General features: G+C 41.4%; 1 protein-coding gene across 1 annotated transcript; it reads left to right on the forward strand.

Annotated features, from left to right (window-relative positions):
• Positions 1 to 2951: 2951 nt before the first annotated feature.
• sst1.2 (somatostatin 1, tandem duplicate 2) lies at positions 2952 to 5729 on the forward strand. Its single transcript, XM_079887002.1, has 2 exons — positions 2952 to 4069; positions 5416 to 5729. Exons 1-2 carry the CDS (start codon positions 3917 to 3919, stop codon positions 5623 to 5625), a joined length of 363 nt encoding a protein of 120 aa, XP_079743128.1. The 5' UTR covers positions 2952 to 3916; the 3' UTR covers positions 5626 to 5729.
• Positions 5730 to 20374: the final 14645 nt, after the last annotated feature.

Here is a 20374-nt window from a genome sequence, read left to right on the forward strand (position 1 = left end):
ATGTTTTTCAACTTTAGTTAAATTAGCAAGATAAGGTCAAAATGTCAACCCATCAATCATCATTAATTAAAAACACATCAATCATTTTTGACAGGTGGTGTATCATATCACTACTCAGCTGGAAACAACTGGTTATGAGTGACTTGTCATTATGTTCCTTGTGAACCAGTCAACGAGTGGAATGATACAGTTACGGGTGGAGCAACTGGTCATTTTTAAACACATTTCACCCAATCTAAACTTTTAAGGCTGGAATACACTGCACGACTTTTGCTCAGATTTGTTCCCCGATTTGCAGTTTAGATGAGTCGACAATAGTTGCCGAAAGTCTGCGCCAGTCTGCAGATTGGAGTTGACAAATTTGCATAGTGTATGATAGGCACAGACTTTTTAGTTTCAGAATATGATTCCATTTAGACGGAGGCTATCAAAACACGAGCCGATTTTAGAACGCATATCTTATTGTATGACGGGTCGTCGCTGCTGAAACCAAAGCTGTCCTCTATCTACCAGTGTTGCAATACAAATACAATAAGTGAATTAACAGAACATGCGTAACAAATTAGCCTCAATATGTGACTCATCAGCACACATAAAACAAGAATCGCTTCTAACTCGTGTCTACCCACCCAAGGCTGCATCCAAAGTTTTTTCTTGCTACAACAGTTGTTTAAACTGTCATGCGTCTTCTAGCAACGAGGCGTGTGTTTCTGTGCGAGTTTGTTCTGTTCGAATGACTTGGAAGTCTGGTAGTGCATGATCCTCAGCCGTTTAGAGAATGAAGTCCAGTTTTTCTCTGTAACCATTTACAGAGTCGTCAAGTGTATCATCATGCCTAATGTTTTAAAATCTGTTCAGAAAGTTGTGTAGTGTATTCCAATCTTTAGGTGATTCTAACTTTTTTAGGAACAAAAAACAAACAAAACAATGGAAGTTCATTGTATTGGATTTGCTCTTTCCTAAATCCAAGGTACCAGCCCAGTGGGTACCAGCTAAGGATTCTTCAGCGTTCTGTCCTCTGTGTCCTGTCCAGCACTTATAAATGTGGTTTTCTCTCAAATGTACTTATAACTGAGAGGGCAAATCAGGATTTTGGGTGACTTCAGTTCAGCTACTTCTCATTACAGCTTTCATGCTCTAAAGTGTAACTATTTTTCAATTGTAGTTAATTATGAATGACTTTTGTCATGAACCCCCCCCCCCCCCCCCCTCAAAATAGTTTGAGCTCAGGTTGCTCATATTGAGCATAAACTGTAAATTTAATTCAGTATTTAAAATGAATAGAAACAGAATAGGTAATCTACACTTTAGCAATGCTACTGAGAAATAGTTTAGTAATTAAAGTTTAAATACCTACATTTTAATAGTTAACTATTACACATTAATGTCTTCCTGACTAACACTATAAACACATATCTTAATGTGTTACTAATTTAATAAACAATAATGCGTAGTAAATAATTGTCAGTCTTCCAAGCTTCCAATTTATTTTATAATATACATCCTTTAAGGAATTGCCTAAATATCCTGAATTAAAATTTGGTCTGAAGTATCTGAAGCATTGTGTGCAATTTTCAGTGTAAGCAAGGCATGCTTATAATTTGACTATGATTTTCTGAATGCTTTAGTATATAAATACGTTGCTATATATACTTTGCTTTTGGAACTTTATTCAAGAAAAAAACCCAAAGTCTGTTTCTTTGAATTTCTCTTAATTGTTTGTGCAAAGCTTATTTGAAATAACTTTTTTGTACTGAAGTTTTGCAAAACATATTTAAGCTTGTTCATATTTAACTCTGAATGACTCAGAGTTAATGGTGCTATTAGGAAAAGAAACGTTGAGAAACGTTGAGAGAAAAAGTGTGTACTAGTCATTTCAGTATGTGAATTCACGGGACGCTCATCATAGCATTGCATTAAGGCGATTTCCTGATGACTCATATTCAATTTAAACAGAAATTGTAATGAATTATTACATGTAAAAGCTTATCAATGCCAAATCCGGTAACACTTTATTTTACAGTGTCCTTGTTACATATGTTACATGTACTTACCATAGTAACAAATTATGCATAATTACATGCAACTAACCCTCAACCAAATCCTAATCCTACCCTATCCCTATAGTAAGTACATGTAGTTAATTAATATTACTCAGTACTTAAAAATATAATTACACTGTAACAATGACACCTTAAAATAAAGTGTAACCCCAAATCCTTTGAATAACTATGAGTGTCTTAATATACAGAAAATATGAAAACTGCTTTCATTGTATAATCTGCTTTGTTGCAGGTCTGTCGCACTCAGTCGGTGTATATTTCTTGTATTTTTCTGTACTGAATGATAGAAAGTTGAATTGGCCGAACGTGTGATTTGTGTGTCCATATAAATCACAAACACTGTGTTTTGCAGTTTCATAATTGCAACTAAAAACATGATTGCACACATTTAGTTTTGAAGTTAATGGTCTCTTTTTTTTTTTTGACTGCAGTGTTTAATAGCTTGCGAACTGTATAATTAAAAATGCTGTAATGGTTTTTGGTCCAAAACAATGTGTATATATTGAATATTTCTGTAGAAAATGTATAGGATAACAATCTCAGTTCCAAGTTTTAATTGGCCTATGACACTTTTTTGTCCCCTTTATTCAATCCATAAATAATGATTATTGTGTTTGGATGTGTAGTAACATTGCACTAATTGAATAAATAATCTTTTGGATGAAGATGTCTGTCTGTCTGTCTGTCTGTCTGTCTGTCTGTCTGTCTGTCTGTCTGTCTGTCTATCTGTCTGTCTATCTGTCTATCTGTCTATCTATCTATCTATCTATCTATCTATCTATCTATCTATCTATCTATCTATCTATCTATCTATCTATCTATCTATCTATCGTTCGTAACCTGGTTTTGAGATTTGTTTGTCTTTTAAGTAAGTCATGACTACTTAAGGCTGACCACAAGATGTCAGGGCAGAATCTCTTTTTGAATGCCTAATGCAAATGTTTTTGTTACATTTCACTATATGATTTTGAATGTGGCTTTGAAAAGTCTCTATAAACGTTTGTTATCAAAATGCACTCGTTTTTGTTGTAGGTGGTGATCTCTTAAGGAAATCACTTACAGTAAAGCAATACTGGAACGCCACCTCACACTCAAAAGCACGTAATGTTGAACGTAAAATGGTCAGAAATCCAAATAAATTCACATTTCTGAAGGCAATCTGAAAGAGAAAAGAACATTGGCTTCATATAACACAAAATGGCTTCATATAAGCAAAAGCAACGGTTGTCTTTGTGTCTTCTACTGTAAATACGTATTACGTTTGGGCTTTGATTTATATATCACACCTGTCACTTTATCTTTCATCAATGCTTTGAATCTCAAATTCAGAATTCACAAACGATTCAATTCATTCATCTTTTCAAAGGGAATGGAATATGTCGTCAACAGCACAAACGCACTTACGTCTTGTGTTAACACTTCAAGAAAAGTCACATTAAACTATTCACTCAGAATCAATTAAGTTAATAAACCTTTTATCCTTCACTTCTGCCGTGGCGTGCGCTTCAGAGCGAGGGAGACGCAAACCCAGGCATTTCTCTGTTGTATTTGTTTTAGATTAGCTGAACAAACCCAAATCAAGTCTCTAATGCTTTTATTGTAGCTCCCATTGTCAAGTCGCAATTCGTTCATTTGCCTTATCTTAATGAGAGTGTCTCCCATTAGTGTGGGACCAGAAGAATTTTAATGCTTTATGACTTCACAATCCGCCATCACCCAGCAACCTGGGCAGCTGTCAGTCAATAATACGAGCGGAGGGAGAGTTTAAAAAGAGCGCTTGGGATTTCCGAGGGTCCAGAACCAGAACCACAGCTCTGAAGAGACACTCCGTGAGCGGAAAACAGAGGTTTGAGATGAGACTGTGTGAGTTGCAGTGTTATTTGGCCCTGTTGGGTCTGTCTCTTGTGCTGTGTGGTCGCAGTGCGAACTCCCATCTAGAACAGGACCTGGACTTCCGCCATCGCAGACTTCTGCAGAGAGCAAAAGCGATTGGACAGGCTACACAGGTGAGTCTCGAAAGCGCATTGACATCGAGTGGCCCAGCTAACAGGGAATGTTATCAGAACTTTCTGCCAAATTTCTCTCCAAATCTTCCGGAATGTTCATTCTAAGTTATCTGGTCTTTAGTAACATTATCAAAACAGAACAAAAATATTATTTATACATTATTCATGGAATGTTTTTCTGAGACATTTCATTTGGACATTAGTCTGTTTTTTTTTTTTTTTTAAATTATACTACTTGTTACTTTTTTCAGATGGTGCAGAGAACTTTCAAATGTTACGTTCCATAATACTTGCAAAATGATCAAATAATCTTGTTCAAATAACCAAAAAAATAAATAAATAAAAAAGTGATGTTTTTTACGTTCTGAGAACTTACTGGGAACATTAGCAAAATGTTCCTAGGACATCTTTTTGTTAGCTGGGAACGCATATTTTTACCATCTGTTCAAATTAGTTATATTTTTACATTATCTGCATGTTCAATGCTGCCATCCCACACTCAAATATTTAACTTGCGTTACATTCCAATATCAATTTAGACTCTCTTTTTTCTAAATACACATAAATGGATAGTTTACCCCCCAAAATTGTTGTTTACTCACTCTCATGTCATTCCAAACCTGTACCGACTGGCTTTCTTCTGCGGAACACTAAAGAAGAAGAATATTTAAGCTGTTTTTGTCCATACAATGCAAGTCAATGGAGATCAAAACAACATTGGACCCCACTGACTTTTTATGGACAAAAAAAAACAAAAAAAACACTAAGGTCTTTTTCAAAATATGCTTTGTTCTGCAGAAGAAATACATGATATATATATATATGTATATATTTAAAACAGTAGGCTAAATAATGACAGTTGCATAGTTCAATTTTTCAGTTTCAGATTGTTGAAATGTTTAGTTTGTTTAATGTTCTAGTTCATTCTACTTTTAATAGATGTTTAAATTGGAAATTACTTTTACCCCTTCTAATTCTATAGGAAGACATCATTACTTCCAGTCTCTCTCTCCTTTTCCTTCACTCACACACACATTTCTAAATGACCCTCTGTTTTTCTCATTTACATCTTGCCAAGTAAATGCATTATCTTTTACTATACAGGAACTTTGAGTTAATGGAATACAATTAGCTCTAATCAAAAAGCACATTCCCCTATAAATACAAAATGGCTTTTCTGCATTTTCTCATACGTTAATCTAAATGAATGCACACCATTAGCTTTACTAGACAGTGTTTATTATCCAAACAAAAGGGAAAGTGAGGGGAGGAGGGGGAGGGGGAGGGGGGGGGGGGCTTAAATGTTGAATGAACTTAAATGTTGATCCCATCATATGTTTTCCCAGGACTGGACCAAGAAAGACATCGAAGAACTCCTTTCCCTGCTCTCCATGCCTGAAATGGAGATGCGTGAGAATGATATTTCAACGGTGGACGAAAACGAGGGCCTACGTGTGGAGCTAGAACGTTCGGCAGAGAGCTCGAACCACATTCCCGCTCGGGAGCGTAAAGCGGGATGCAAAAACTTCTACTGGAAGGGCTTCACTTCCTGCTGAGGCCCTCACTTGAAGTTGCCAATTAACTTCTCAAATCTCTTGATAATAACAGCTGTGGTCAAATCACCAGTTAATTGGTTCTGTCAGTCAATCGACTGGAAGTTAATAAAGAATAAAATAAAGAATAAAAATAAAAGGGCTTTTTTTTGTGGTGGATGATGTGAATATGATGATGAGGTGTACATTATATGCCGTCTTTTCTTTGAACTATTTGTGTAGGGAACATTAGCATTAATGATGTGTGTGTGTGTGTGAGAGAGAGAGAGAGAGAGAGAGAGAGAGAGAGAGATAGAGAGAGTGATGTCACAGTGGTGATTAGTGGTAATTAACAGGCATTAAGGATTATTTCGATCATTTCTGTTTATCATGGTGAGAGGCAAGAGTCGCACGACACACCAAAATGATTGAGAATGACAAAGGAGTGAAAACAACGAGAAACATTCTCTTCTGAATGCTTGTGGACACCGGCTAACAGGGGATGTTCCCACAACTTCCACTAATGTTTTGTAAAGGTTATGTAAATGTTAAGATAAAATGTTCTTTAAATAACATTTTCTCTATAGTGTGTTCTTAGTAATATTTGATAGCTATGCAATTATGATGTTGCGAGAAATGCTCTTAGAACAACATTTCCAGAACATCCTTATGATGTTATTAATTGTAGGCTACTTGACGGTTGTTAATGTTTAACTTCTTGGAATACAAATAAACGTTCAGAGAATGTTATAGCCTATATTGTGAAAAAATAACGTTAGGAAAATATTAACATTATCTTTTCTTACCACGACAAGATAACCGGACATTTTAACGTTAAACATTAAAAATCACTGTTCCCACTACTTTTTTAGAACATAAATGTGTTAGCTGGGGTTCACCTTTCCGTCAGTAAGATCCGGACGAGCACGCATGACTGATGGAACATCTTTGAAGAGAACAAATAATTCACACGGATCATTTGCAGTTGGTAGCTACTCTCTCTCTCTCTCTCGCGCTCCAGTTTGATGTGTTCTTCATTATTGCATGTGAAAACACACACTGCTCCATGACTCGAGCTCTGTCCCTTCAGGCTCGCGCACGAACGCGCAGACAGGGTGGAAAAAGCTGTTAGGCAGTTGTAATTGTTATTTAATTATGGTCCTGAAAGGACCGCAAATATTTCAACACATCTGGACTGTTTGATTAGCAAGCATGAGAAGAGACTTTCCGTCATGCATAAACGGCTCTCTGCTGCTGTGTTTACCGAGTACACACATTTTCTCAAGTGTGTGTGGATGTGTTTATAGCCTACACGTCATGATCATTTTACTTGCATTAGAATAACCATATGGTATGTGTGCTTATGTGAAATTTTCTATACTTACTTGTTTGAGCCAATTAGGAGAAAATAAGTGCAAAAACAAAAGTTTTTCTCATAAGAAAAAATCCTACGGAAATATATCTTCAATTCCTCCTAGTGAGAAATGAGATCAAATGGAAATGAGACTTTTAAGTCTCCTGCTTCTCAGATGTTTCTCCTGAGTAAATGACCCCTGTAATCACAATAATGTCTGCTCAGATGCCATAATCTGCAATCAAAGTTTTCTCATCTCTCAAATATTTCTCATCAAATTCTAACAGTGTAAACTTATAGCCTATGTTATATCCATAATTACAAGTGTTTACTATATATATATATATATATATATATATATATATAATTTTATAATTGTAATAGTTTTTATGATTTTATTATGGAAAAAGTCTCCAAAACTATAAAAGAGCAATAATATTTTCCTCTGTATGTAGGAAGGAAAGATTAGCAATAATATCTCTCTCATGCACACATGCACCCACACAAGGATTTTCCATGTTATTCCCTCATAATTCCCCCATCCAGCTAAAACAAAACACAAATATCAGACAATCCTTCTGTTATGAGGAAAACAATAGGCCCTAAGCATGAATTGAGTGTATCTTCACTGTCCACACAGCTCTAGCAAAGCCAGTGACGTGTCACGCTCTCCAAACAAAAGACTCATCATTCACGACCTTCTGCATGTAAAAATAAGTGATGAGAAATAGGCACACAGCCAAAGTCATTCCAATTCATTGCAATGCAGCTTATATATGGTATTTTGTTACTTAACTATTCTTTAATTTTAATCTGGTCAGATGGAGATACACTAGCCACTGTATCTACAGCTGTCAATCAAAACAACTAGTTGTGCTACATTGAACGTGATGAGTCATCGTGTCAGCTGGTTAATTTCTCTTTTTCAGCACTCTCTGCCTGCCTGCCCACAACATACTGTTATTTCTCATGGAGACATACTTCACTTGGTTTATGTTGAGCTAAAATATTTGCAAATGTTGACGCAAATGTTGAGCAATGTGATGCTGCCAAACTGCTGTTAAAAAACAATTTTAAATCTGCTTTTGAGAGACAGTTAAAGAAAACTACTCGGTTACTCACGTAACCTCAGTTCTCTGAAATGAGGGAACGAGTATTGCGTAGCTATACGCTATGGGAAAAATCCCTTTCTCGAGAATTAGAAAGCTAACTTTTAAAACGTAGTGCAGCTGCATAGCTGCAGTGAGCGCGAGCCCAGTCAGGGCGCTTCGAAATACTCAATACTCGTTCCCTCATTTCAGGGAACTGAGGTTACGTGAGTAACCGAGTAGTTCCCTTTCAATTAGGTCTCTCCTATTGCGTAGCTATACGCTATGGGATAACCCCTGCAAAACGCTGTGCGTGCTCTCTTCGCTCCTGTACAGTCCACAGTAAGCTCGGGACACGATAGGAGAATAAGCCCATTTGTGTACACATATGATATATATCTGATATATAGATGTACATATATTAATAGCCAGTCACTGATGGGCTTTATGTGGGGCAATATAGGCCAGTATGGCAGATCAACTGGGTTGGATCTATGAATATGTTAGTGCTTGCACTTTAAACGGAAAGGACCTTAGCTTGCAAAGCAGGAACTTCCAGATTGTAAAATTTCATAAATGTGGATGGGGAGGCCCAGCCTGCCGCCGCACAAATATCTTCCAGGGGGACTCCACTAGAACATGCCCAGGAAGAGGCCATGCCTCTCGTGGAGTGCGCTCTAATCCCCAAAGGGCACTGAGCGCCCTTTGATTCATAAGCCAGCGTGATAGCGTCCACTATCCAACGCGACAAACTATGCTTAGAAACGACTAGCCCTTTAGAGTGGCCGCCAAAGCACACAAAAAGCTGTTCCGATCTTCTGAACGAAGTGGAACGTTCCAGATAAGTTCTGAGTGCCCTGACGGGGCAGAGCAGACTCACATCGCTTTCTCCGTCCGGCGCAGGGAGGGCCGTTAAGGAGATAATCTGCGCTCTGAACGGAGTGGAGAGCACTTTTGGCACATAGCCATGCCTCGGTCTGAGGACAACCCTGGAGTCATTAGGCCCGAACTCAAGGCAAGAAGCATTAGTAGATAATGCTAGCAGATCCCCCACACGTTTGACTGACGCGATTGCCATAAGCAAAGCAGTCTTAAGCGAAAGCGACTTTAAGTCCGTAGACTGAAGTGGCTCAAATGGGGGGCCTTTAAGGGCCTCTAGCACCAATTACAGGTCCCAGCTGGGGACAGAGGGGGGCCGTGGGGGGTTCAACCTCCTAGCGCCCCTTAGAAATCGGACAACCATGTCATTCCTTCCCAGCGATTTACCGGCTACCGTAACATGAAAACCGATATGGCTGCCGTATACACTTTGAGCATGGACGGAGTGCGTCCCGCTTCCAGCAGCTCTTGTAGGAAGGCGAGCACCAATGGTACCTCGCATAACTGCGGGTCCAGCTCTCGTGCTGTGCACCAGCTAGAAAATGTAGCCCATTTCTGAGCATATAGCCACCTGGTCGACGGCGCTCTGGCCTCATTTAAAGTCCTCAACACCCTGCTGGAAAGGTCCCCTGATATCTGTTCAGCGGCCATGCGTGCAGGGCCCATAAATCGGGACAAGGGTGCCAGATCGTGCCGTTCGCCTGAGAGAGGAGATCCCTCCTCAGCAGAATCGGCCGGGGGGCTGAGGCCGCCATCTGAATCAGCTCGGGAAACCACGACTGATTTTACCAGAGCAGGGCTATGAACAGCACCATTCTCTGGTGTTTCCTGATTCGCTCGATGGCCTGCGGTATCATTGACACCGCCGGAAAAGCATAGAGCGGGCGTTTTGGCCAAACGTGGGCGAACGCATCCTTGCTCTTCATGAAGTACACTGGGCACTGAGCGTTGTCTTCTGAGGCGAATAGGTCGACCTCTGCCCTGCCAAAGACGCTCCACAACTGCTTAACCATCTGCGGGTGGAGAGACCACTCCCCTGGGAGTACTTTGTCTCTGGACATTATGTCTGCGCCCTGGTTCAGGATGCCTGGTACATGAGCTGCCCTGAGCGAGCGCAGGTTGCTCTGAGCCCAGAGGATGATGCTCTCCGCCAGTGCGTTCAGGTCTCTGGACCTGACCCCGCCCTGGCGATTCAGGTACGACACCACGGCTCTGTTGTCCGTACGGACCAGCACGTGATGGTTCCGTAGGTATGGGAGAAAGGCTTCCAGCGCTAGAGCGACTACCTTCATCTCCAAACAATTTATGTGAAGGCCCTTTTCCGAGTCTGACCAAAGACTGGATGCTGGCCTGCCCTCGAGGAGAGCCCCCCAGCCTAGGTTGGAGGCATCTGTCGAGATGGTCTGTCTGACTGACACGACACCCAGACTCACGCCGGACCGAAACCATTCGGCCGTCTTCCAGAGAGCCAAAGCTCTGACACAGCTGAGACTCGCTCTGATTCGTAAATGGCCAGATCACCATGCATGAGCTGGAACGCGGTCTTTTAGCCAGTGTTGCAGTGGGCGCATGCGCAGCAAGCCCAGCTGCAGGACCGGGGATGCAGAGGCCATCATGCCCAGCATCCTCTGAAACCTTTTGAGTGGTGTCAATGCACCCACGTTGAAAGAGGTGGCCAGACGTTGTATAGAGAGAGGCGCACTCTCATCTACAAAGAATCCAATGTTATGCCCAGGAAGGAAATCCTCTGTCTGGGCGATAGTTCGCTCTTGGCAGCATTGATCCTGAGGCCCAAAGAGTCCAGGTGACTGAGAAGCCAGGATCTGTGAGTTAATAATAACCCCTCCGATTGCGCTATGACTAGCCAATCGTCTAGGTAGTTCAACATGCGCACGCCCCGTTGTCTCAAAGGGGTAAGCGTCGCGTCCATACACTTCGTAAATGTACGAGGAGCCAGAGACAGGCCGAATGGAAGTACTGTGTACTGGTAAGCCTGCCCCTCGAAGGCAAATCTCAGGAATGGCCTGTGACGGGGCGCTATCTGGATGTGAAAATAAGCATCTTTCAGATCCACTGAGAAAAACCAGTCTCCCGGGCGAATTTGCACAAGAATCTGCCTGGTCGTCAGCATTCTGAATGGCCGTCTCATGAGTGACTCATTCAGTTTTCTGAGATCCAGAATTGGTCTGAGATCGCCGCCCTTCTTGGGGACGAGAAAGTAACGGCTGTAAAAGCCTGACTCGCTCTGCGAGCTGTGAACCGGCTGGATCGCTCCCTTTTCTAACAGTTTCAACACTTCTGTGCGGAGAATGTGGGCCACGCCCTCTCTCACTGTTGTCTCGACCTTGGTTCGAAAGCGCGGCGGTCTGCAGGCGAACTGGAGCGAATAGCCTTGTTCTACTGTCCTCAGTACCCACTGTGATATGCCTGGGATAGCCCGCCATGCAGAAACAGGGGTTGCATGAGCGTTGGGTGGGAGTTCGCATGAAGGGGAAGCTCGCTCTGCCCACTGCTTAGGGGACCCTGTCTGTTGCGGAGCGCGCTCCCTTTGTGGCATGTGTGTGAGAAATCTGGCCCCGGGCTGATATCATATGCAGAGGTGCGTGTGGCGACGATGGCACCGAATCCACATTCATGTTCTCTATCAAACCTGACGGGCAACGCTGTGACAGCGTATTGACAGCACTTATCAGTGAGAGCGCGTAGCCGTAGGCGCGCGCCTCACTCATGCAACACTCAGAGCCCGTCGCTGTAAAAGCTGATAGCTTGCCTCGTTGGCAGCGATTATGTGGGTATGTGCGGGGCTTGTAACTGGCACATGAACCTCTGCTGTATGCACAGCACGGGCTAGTGATTTGGGACAAGTACTCATGTGTAGCTATGCAGACTTTGTAGTGGGCACTGGAACTACATTTACAACACTCGCAGCGAGAGCTGGAAAGTTTATGAGAGTGGGTGGAGCGCTTGTGTGTAGATGTGCAGACTCTACGGTGGGCACTATATCTACATTTTTCATGCTTGCAGCGTGGGATGGCAGGCTGCTTACAGTGAGTTCTCCCGCCGCCCGAGGTTGAGCTGGAGCGTTTCGGGAGAAAATGGCGCATAGCCTGAGACGCCTGCTGAGCTTGCGAATAGTGCTCCGTGAAATTTTTCACCACAGGGCCAAGAAGTGATGGGGGCGTCGAGGAAGGCCGCCTTATCCGAGTCCTTCATCTCAGTCAGTACAAGCCATTGGTGTCGCTCAAGTACCGTGAGGTTAGCCATCGCTCGGCCGTCGATTTGGTAGCCATGAGTGCTAAATCGGTAGCGCTGCGCAGGTCCCTAAGCGCCTCGGGTTCGGGACCAGTCTCGTCCAGTGGGCGGAGAAGTTTTGCTTGGAAAACTTATAAGACCGCCATGGAGTGCAGCGACGAAGCGACCTGGCCCGTGGCGGCATAAGCGCGGCCGGTGAGCGCCGATGTAGCTCGACAGGGCTTCAGCGGGTGTGTCACCTTAGTTCTCCAGCTCGATGAAGTGGGAGGACACAGATGGGCGGCCACAGCCTCCTCGAGGGGAGGGGGGGCTACGTAGCCTTTTTCATTCGCGCCGTCAACACTGGAGAGCGCTGAAGAAAAAGAAATACAGATCCGGGCGGAGTGAGGTGCTTTCCTGGATTTAGTCATCTCGTCGTGCACCTCCGGGAAAAAGGGCGCGGGCCGCTGTGCAGGGGCCTGTCGACGCCCTTTGAGAAACCACTCGTGCAGCCTGCTGCGCATCGGTTGGTCGGGCGAGGACCAATCGAGCCCGAGGTCTTGCACGGCCATCGTGAGCACGCAGATAAGCTCGCCGTCGACTCCAGACCTCGTGCTATAATGAGTAGACGGGGCGGAAGCAGCCCATTCAGAATCCGACGCGGCAATAGACAGGCTGTCTTTGTCGTCTTCCTCTTCCTTGTCCGAAGCTCCAAATGAGAGAAGACCCGCCGTGCACGAGGAGGGGCGTTGGTCGGCCTGTGTGAACAGGACGGGCGAGGGCGAGGACTCAGGTGTCGGAGAAGTGCGCGGGGACTTGGCCGGCGTGGGTTCTCTTTCAACTGCAGGCTCAGGCTCTCTCTGCGAGCGGCGTTTTTTTCTTACGCGGCTCGAGCAAGAGAGGCGGGAGAGCAGGCTCGTCGTCGAAGGCCGCTAACCTCTGACGTAGCGAGGTTAGGTCCAAGAAATCACATTCAGGGCAGCCGCCCTTGGTCAGCACGGCCACCCAGGCAGGAGGGGCATAGGATGTGACGATCCTCGGCAACGAGCGGGCCTCTACATGAGGCACAGGTGGAACGAGGCATTAGAACGCCTCAAATTTGCTCTTTTAGAATAACATGAACGCGGCGGCGAACACGCTAAATGTGCGTATAAAAGGATATAGTAGCACGCCGGATGGCGCACCAAGACAGCGGGCTGAAGGCGGCGGGGCCGACGTCTTCAGAGACTGCAAGGCAGCGGCTCGTCCTGCTGATGGTGCTTTCGAATTTGATCTGATTTCCTATGGCGTGTCATGGGGTTTTATAGACATAAGTGTGAGTAATATATAAAATATTAATATATATATACACTCACCTAAAGGATTATTAGGAACACCATACTAATACTGTGTTTGACCCCCTTTCGCCTTCAGAACTGCCTTAATTCTACGTGGCATTGATTCAACAAGGTGCTGAAAGCATTCTTTAGAAATGTTGGCCCATATTGATAGGATAGCATCTTGCAGTTGATGGAGATTTGTGGGATGCACATCCAGGGCACGAAGCTCCCGTTCCACCACATCCCAAAGATGCTCTATTGGGTTGAGATCTGGTGACTGTGGGGGCCATTTTAGTACAGTGAACTCATTGTCATGTTCAAGAAACCAATTTGAAATGATTCGAGCTTTGTGACATGGTGCATTATCCTGCTGGAAGTAGCCATCAGAGGATGGGTACATGGTGGTCATAAAGGGATGGACATGGTCAGAAACAATGCTCAGGTAGGCCGTGGGATTTAACGAATGCCCAATTGGCACTAAGGGGCCTAAAGTGTGCCAAGAAAACATCCCCCACACCATTACACCACCACCACCAGCCTGCACAGTGGTAACAAGGCATGATGGATCCATGATCTCATTCTGTTTACGCCAAATTCTGACTCTACCATCTGAATGTCTCAACAGAAATCGAGACTCATCAGACCAGGCAACATTTTTCCAGTCTTCAACTGTCCAATTTTGGTGAGCTCGTGCAAATTGTAGCCTCTTTTTCCTATTTGTAGTGGAGATGAGTGGTACCCGGTGGGGTCTTCTGCTGTTGTAGCCCATCCGCCTCAAGGTTGTGCGTGTTGTGGCTTCACAAATGCTTTGCTGCATACCTCGGTTGTAACGAGTGGTTATTTCAGTCAAAGTTGCTCTTCTATCAGCTTGAATCAGTCGGCCCATTCTCCTCTGACCTCTAGCATCAACAAGGCATTTTCGCCCACAGGACTGCCGCATACTGGATGTTTTTCCCTTTTCACACCATTCTATGTAAACCCTAGAAATGGTTGTGCGTGAAAATCCCAGTAACTGAGCAGATTGTGAAATACTCAGACCGGCCCGTCTGGCACCAACAACCATGCCACGCTCAAAATTGCTTAAATCACCTTTCTTTCCCATTCTGACATTCAGTTTGGAGTTCAGGAGATTGTCTTGACCAGGACCACACCCCTAAATGCATTGAAGCAACTGCCATGTGATTGGTTGATTAGATAATTGCATTAATGAGAAATTGAACAGGTGTTTATATATACATACAGGTGAAACTCAAAAAATTTTAATATCATGCAAAAGTTATAATTTTGATGATTATGGTTACAGCTTATGAAAACCCCAAATTCCAAATCTCAGAAAATTTGAATATTACATGAAATTAATAATAAAAAAAAGATTTTAAATACAGAAATGTCTGCCCTCTGAAAAGTAAAATCCTGCATGTATATAGTTATATAATAAATATATAAGTTTTCTGAAATACACAAACTTTTGCACGATATATTCTAATTTTGCGAGTTTCACCTGTGTATATATATATATATATATATATATATATATATATATATACAGTGCTATGCATAAGTTTAGGCACCCCTGCTAAAGTTGACTAAAAAGAGGAATAAAAAATCATCTTTTGGAAATTGAACTTAATGCCTTAATTAAAAAAATTAGGAAAAATCCAACCTTTAAGTACACCAATTTTCTTTGTGGATGAATAATGTATTGCAAATAAATAAATGTTCTTCCTTAAAATACAGGGTGCATAAGTTTGGACACCCCTATGTTAAATTCCCATAGAGGCAGGCAGATTTTTATTTTTAAAGGCCAGTTACTTCATGGATCCAGGATACTATGCATCCTGATAAAGTTCCCTTGGCCTTTGGAATTAAAATAGCCCCACATCATCACATAGCCTTCACCATACCTAGAGATTGGCATGGTTTTATTTCAGTTAGCCTAATAGCTGGTTTAATTTGCATTGAGAGATGATCTTATGGAAAGTACTCCATGTCAATCTCTAGGTATGGTGAAGGCTATGTGATGATGTGGGGCTATTTTAGTTCCAAAGGCCAAGGGAACTTTATCAGGATGCATAGTATCCTGGATCCATGTAGTAACTGGCCTTTAAAAATAAAAATCTGCCTGCCTCTATGGGAATTTAACATAGGGGTGTCCAAACTTATGCACCCTGTATTTTAAGGAAGAACATTTATTTATTTACGATACATTATTCATTCACAAAGAAAATTGGTGTCCTTAAAGGTTGGATTTTTCCTAATTTTTTTAATTAAGGCATTAAGTTCAATTTCCAAAAGATGAATTTTTATTCCTCTTTTTAGTCAACTTTAGCACGGGTGTCTAAACTTATGCATAGCACTGTATATATATATATATATATATATATATATATATATATATATATATATATATATATATATATATATATATATGTATATATATATATAGATGAACTGTTTACAGCTGCCAAACAACATAACTTTAACATTAAAGTTTAACACAACATAACAACATATAAAATGCAGGTATATTTATTCCCTTTTTACAATTTAGAGCTAGTCTGTACTTGTTATTAACTGTATTTAAATATTTTAATTTAATTATAATTAGTGAATAATAATAATAATTATTATTATTCATAAAATAATTGTATTTTATAATTAACAACCATGTTACTGTTGGTTGTTCAAAACATTATAGAAGTTTATAGTATGTCCTAAATATATAGATAAATGTGTGTGTATAAGTGTGTGAATATAGGCCTACATGAGGACATTAGTCAGTGAACGATGCAGGCAATCATCAAATAATTATTCAAACAACACAAATCACAATCACTCTTCCGTTTCAGAGGAAAACAGCACGGCCTCTTAAACACAGTGGTGTGTGCGTTTAAGTGTTTATGTGTGCTTTGAGAAGACCAGCATGCCGTCTGCACACACTGAGCTGGTCCATTAGCCTTTGAGGCCTTAAACACTCCCTACCATTCATCTCATAAACTCCATTTAACATTCTCCCTACTGCTAGGCCACCTATAAAGATCTCTTTAGCATGTGTGTGTGTGTTGTGTATGTTTTCATATGCTCTGATGCTGATGGAAGCTGACTGAACTGATGACAGACCATGGCTTTGTCAAATGGTCTATTACATGATCACACAGCTAATACTGAGATCACACACACACACACACACACACACACACACACACACACACACACACACACACACACACACACACACACACACACACACACACACACACACACACACACACGTACATCTATCTTTATGAGTACATTCATTGACACAATGCAATCTCTAGCCGCTTACCCTAACCTTACCCATCACAACTAAGTGCCTAACCCTTACCCTAAACCTACCCTTAACCTAATTATAACCTTATCCCTAAAATCAAGTCTTGACCCTCAAACAGGCCTTTAAAGGGGTCTCAGAAAGTGAGGACCGGCCAAAATATCTTCACTTTACTCTCTTTGTCCTCACTCCAATGGTCTAAAACTCAAACTGTACACAAGTACACAAGTATACACACACACACACACACACACACACACACACACACACACACACACACACACACACACACACACACACACACACACACACACACACACACACACACACACACACACAGAATCTCTCAGGTCTAAATATTTAAAGGGTGAGGTCAAAAATTCCAAAAATTATGGTATCATTTTCTGGCAACTGATTTGATAAAGTATGAATGAAATTTTATGAAATTTTATGTAATGTATTTTAGAGATAGATAGATAGATAGATAGATAGATAGATAGATAGATAGATAGATAGATAGATAGATAGATAGACAGATAGACAGATAGATAGATAGATAGATAGATAGATAGATAGATAGATAGATAGATAGATAGATAGATAGATAGATAGATCCACAGCTCATGCGTCTGGAGTATTAGGTTTCATGGAAAGACATTTTCAGTTTCCTCAGCAGAACAATTCAAAAACACATTAAATAACAGTGGTACAACCCACAGAGATGTACACAATATTGCCAAAGGTTTTGGGTCTGCCTTTACATGCACATGAATTTTAATGACATACCATTCTTAATCTGTAGGGTTTAATATGGAGTTGGCCCACCCTTTGCATCTATAACAGCTTCAATTCTTCTGGGAAGGCTTTCCACAAGAACTCATTCATCGGATTGCCAGACAGAGAAGCGTGATTCGTCACTCCAGAGAACATGTCTCCACTGCTCTAGAGTCCAGTGGCGGCATGCTTTACACCACTGCATCCGACGCTTTGCATTGCACTTGATGTAGGGTAGGATGCAGCTGCTCGGCCATGGAAACCCATTCCATGAAGCTCTCCACACACTGTTTTTGAGCTAATCTGAAGTTTGGAGGTCTGTAGCTATTGACTCTGCAGAAAGTTGGCGACTTCTGCTCAGTTGACCGTGGAAAATTTAGTAGTGAGTAAATTTTACGAATAGACTTATTGAAGAGGTGGCAACCTATCACGGTATACTAGGCTTGAATTCACTGAGCTCCTGAGAGCGACCCATTCTTTCACAAATATTTTTTAGAAGCAGTCTGCATGCCTAGGTGCTTGATTTTATACAACTGTGGCCACGGAAGTCATTGGAACACCTGAATTCAATGATTTGGAGGGGTGTCCCAATTCTTTTGGCAATATAGGCAAGTGTATGTCTATCCCTCAGCCTCACTTTCATTCCCATTAAAAATCAAAGATGGCGCTGCTGTGAATGAGGTCTATTCCTCAGTAGTTTTTATGAAATCACATCCAATATGTGACCCTGGACCACAAAACCAGGCACAAGGGTCAATTTTTTGAAATTGAGATTTATACCTCACCTGAAAGCAGAATAAATAAGCTTTCCATTGATGAATGGTTTGTTAGGACAGGACAATATTTGGCCGAGATACAACTACAGTGTATTTGAAAATCTGGAATCTGAGGGTACAACAAAATCGAAACATTGAGAAAATCGCCTTTAAAGTTCTACATTTATGTTCGCGAATGTGCTGCATTCACTCACAAAAATAAATGTCTTATATATTTACGATAGGAAATTTACAAATAAACTTCATGCAACATGAACATGATCTTTACTTAATAGCCTAATGATTTTTGGCAGAAAAGAAAAATCGATAATTTTGAACCATACAGTGTATTGTTGGCTATTGCCACAAATATACCCATGCGACATGTGACTGGTTTTGTGATCCAGGGTCACATATAGACTGCAAACTCCCATTCTCACCTCAGATAAAATATGATTTATTTTGGCGTGAGGCTGAATATTCATCACAGGTGCAGAACCACAGCAGAAAGCGGAGCACACTGGTACGTGGTTTCTATCATAACTGTTGTGCTTTTTATCTGCATTACACAAGAGACCTTCAATTCTGCATCTTATCTGAAAGTTTTCTACCACAGCAAAGTTCTAATGAGGTCCTGTATCGACTAAGAAATTGTTCAGCGCAAGGCAGTGAAAAGAGTCGCCTTCCAGTCATTTTACACTGACATTAAATTAACTTCATTACAAGCACACTGCACCATCAGCAGGGAAACAACATTAGAGAAATGAGCCAGCACAAATATGTCCACTTCTGCCTCCAAATCCCCATTTAAACTCGCTTAAAGTGATCACACGGCTAGTTCTACCTCCTCTGTGACTCATAGGCTTCAGAAAATTACTGTAGGACAAACCGAAGCCAGACTGTACAGTCAACTGCTTTTGCTGTAAAACTGCAATATGTTTACCGCCATCATTAAAACCCTTTGGAGGGACTCCTCTATTGTGTTGTGATGTTTCTGTTTGGAAAAATTGGGTCATTGAGGGTCAGACTATTTGGCTCAGTTCTTCTGTCATGACATGATAATCCAATCCATAATAAATATTTATGTAAATCATAAAGAAAAGAAAAGAAATTAACCAGATATAATATTCAGGAATATTGTCAAATATTGTTTAATATGTCAACATTAAACAATGCTTCATATTTCATAATATTGTTTTTTCTAGTTCTAATTAGTTGGTGCATTCACATGTTTTTATTTGTCAAATGTCTTTCTCAGAGATACTTTGCTGCTGTGTCGTGTTGCCAAGTGATGAGCTCACATTTTTAATGTTGTTTAACATGTTATTTTCTCACACATTGCCCGTGAAATTTCTCTGATACATTTTTTATAAACATTATCATGCTGGTGCAAGTACACATGAAGTTTACCACTATCAACGAATGCTTCGTTTTTGATTCCAGTCCTCACTAACTTATTTTGTCAAATTGGACCATTTTAAATACAATTTTAAATAGGTAAAGCTGCGGTGTGTCATCGTTTAAATTTTGAATTACTCAGTGAAGGCTATTATATTTAACATACGTCTTTGGTGCTCTGAGGCTGTGGAATAAAGTGTCTGTGTTATTTTCTTCATCTTCACACCAAAAGATTAGACTCATTAAATCACAGATGCTTGAAGCAGACTTGATGACTACATCCATGTTAAAATATTCTCTTGTGAAACCCATCACTGTCATATGGGAAAGCTAGTTTGACTATTTGGAAAAGGAGATATAGAAAGAGCGAGGGACGGAGGGAGGGAGATCACCTGACCTTCATTGAGTAGATACTGTATTTTCTGTGATATGCCTTCAAACCATTCTAAATACAGTTTGAAGTGTGTCACATCTCTCATTTCCATAAAGATCAGACATGTATACTACAGGCAGACAGATGCATTAACACACAGCCTGTTCGGTCAGTGGGTGGCTCACTGAGAGCCAAAGAAAGGCTAAGATGTGAGTGAATCAAGACATGAAATCGAATCCCTGTCCCTTTGGCGGTCATTCTGTTCCCTTTCGAAGTGAAACTCAACACTGCG

This window comes from Squalius cephalus, assembly GCF_949319135.1.
Source record: "Squalius cephalus genome assembly, chromosome: 11".
Lineage (NCBI taxonomy): Eukaryota > Metazoa > Chordata > Actinopteri > Cypriniformes > Leuciscidae > Squalius > Squalius cephalus.

Coding starts and splice junctions, on each gene's coding strand:
- sst1.2 (XM_079887002.1), top strand. CDS start 3,917: ATGAGACTGTGTGAGTTGCAGTGTTATTTGGCCCTGTTGGGTCTGTCT. Junction 4,070..5,415: donor CGATTGGACAGGCTACACAG/GTGAGTCTCGAA, acceptor ATGTTTTCCCAG/GACTGGACCAAGAAAGACAT.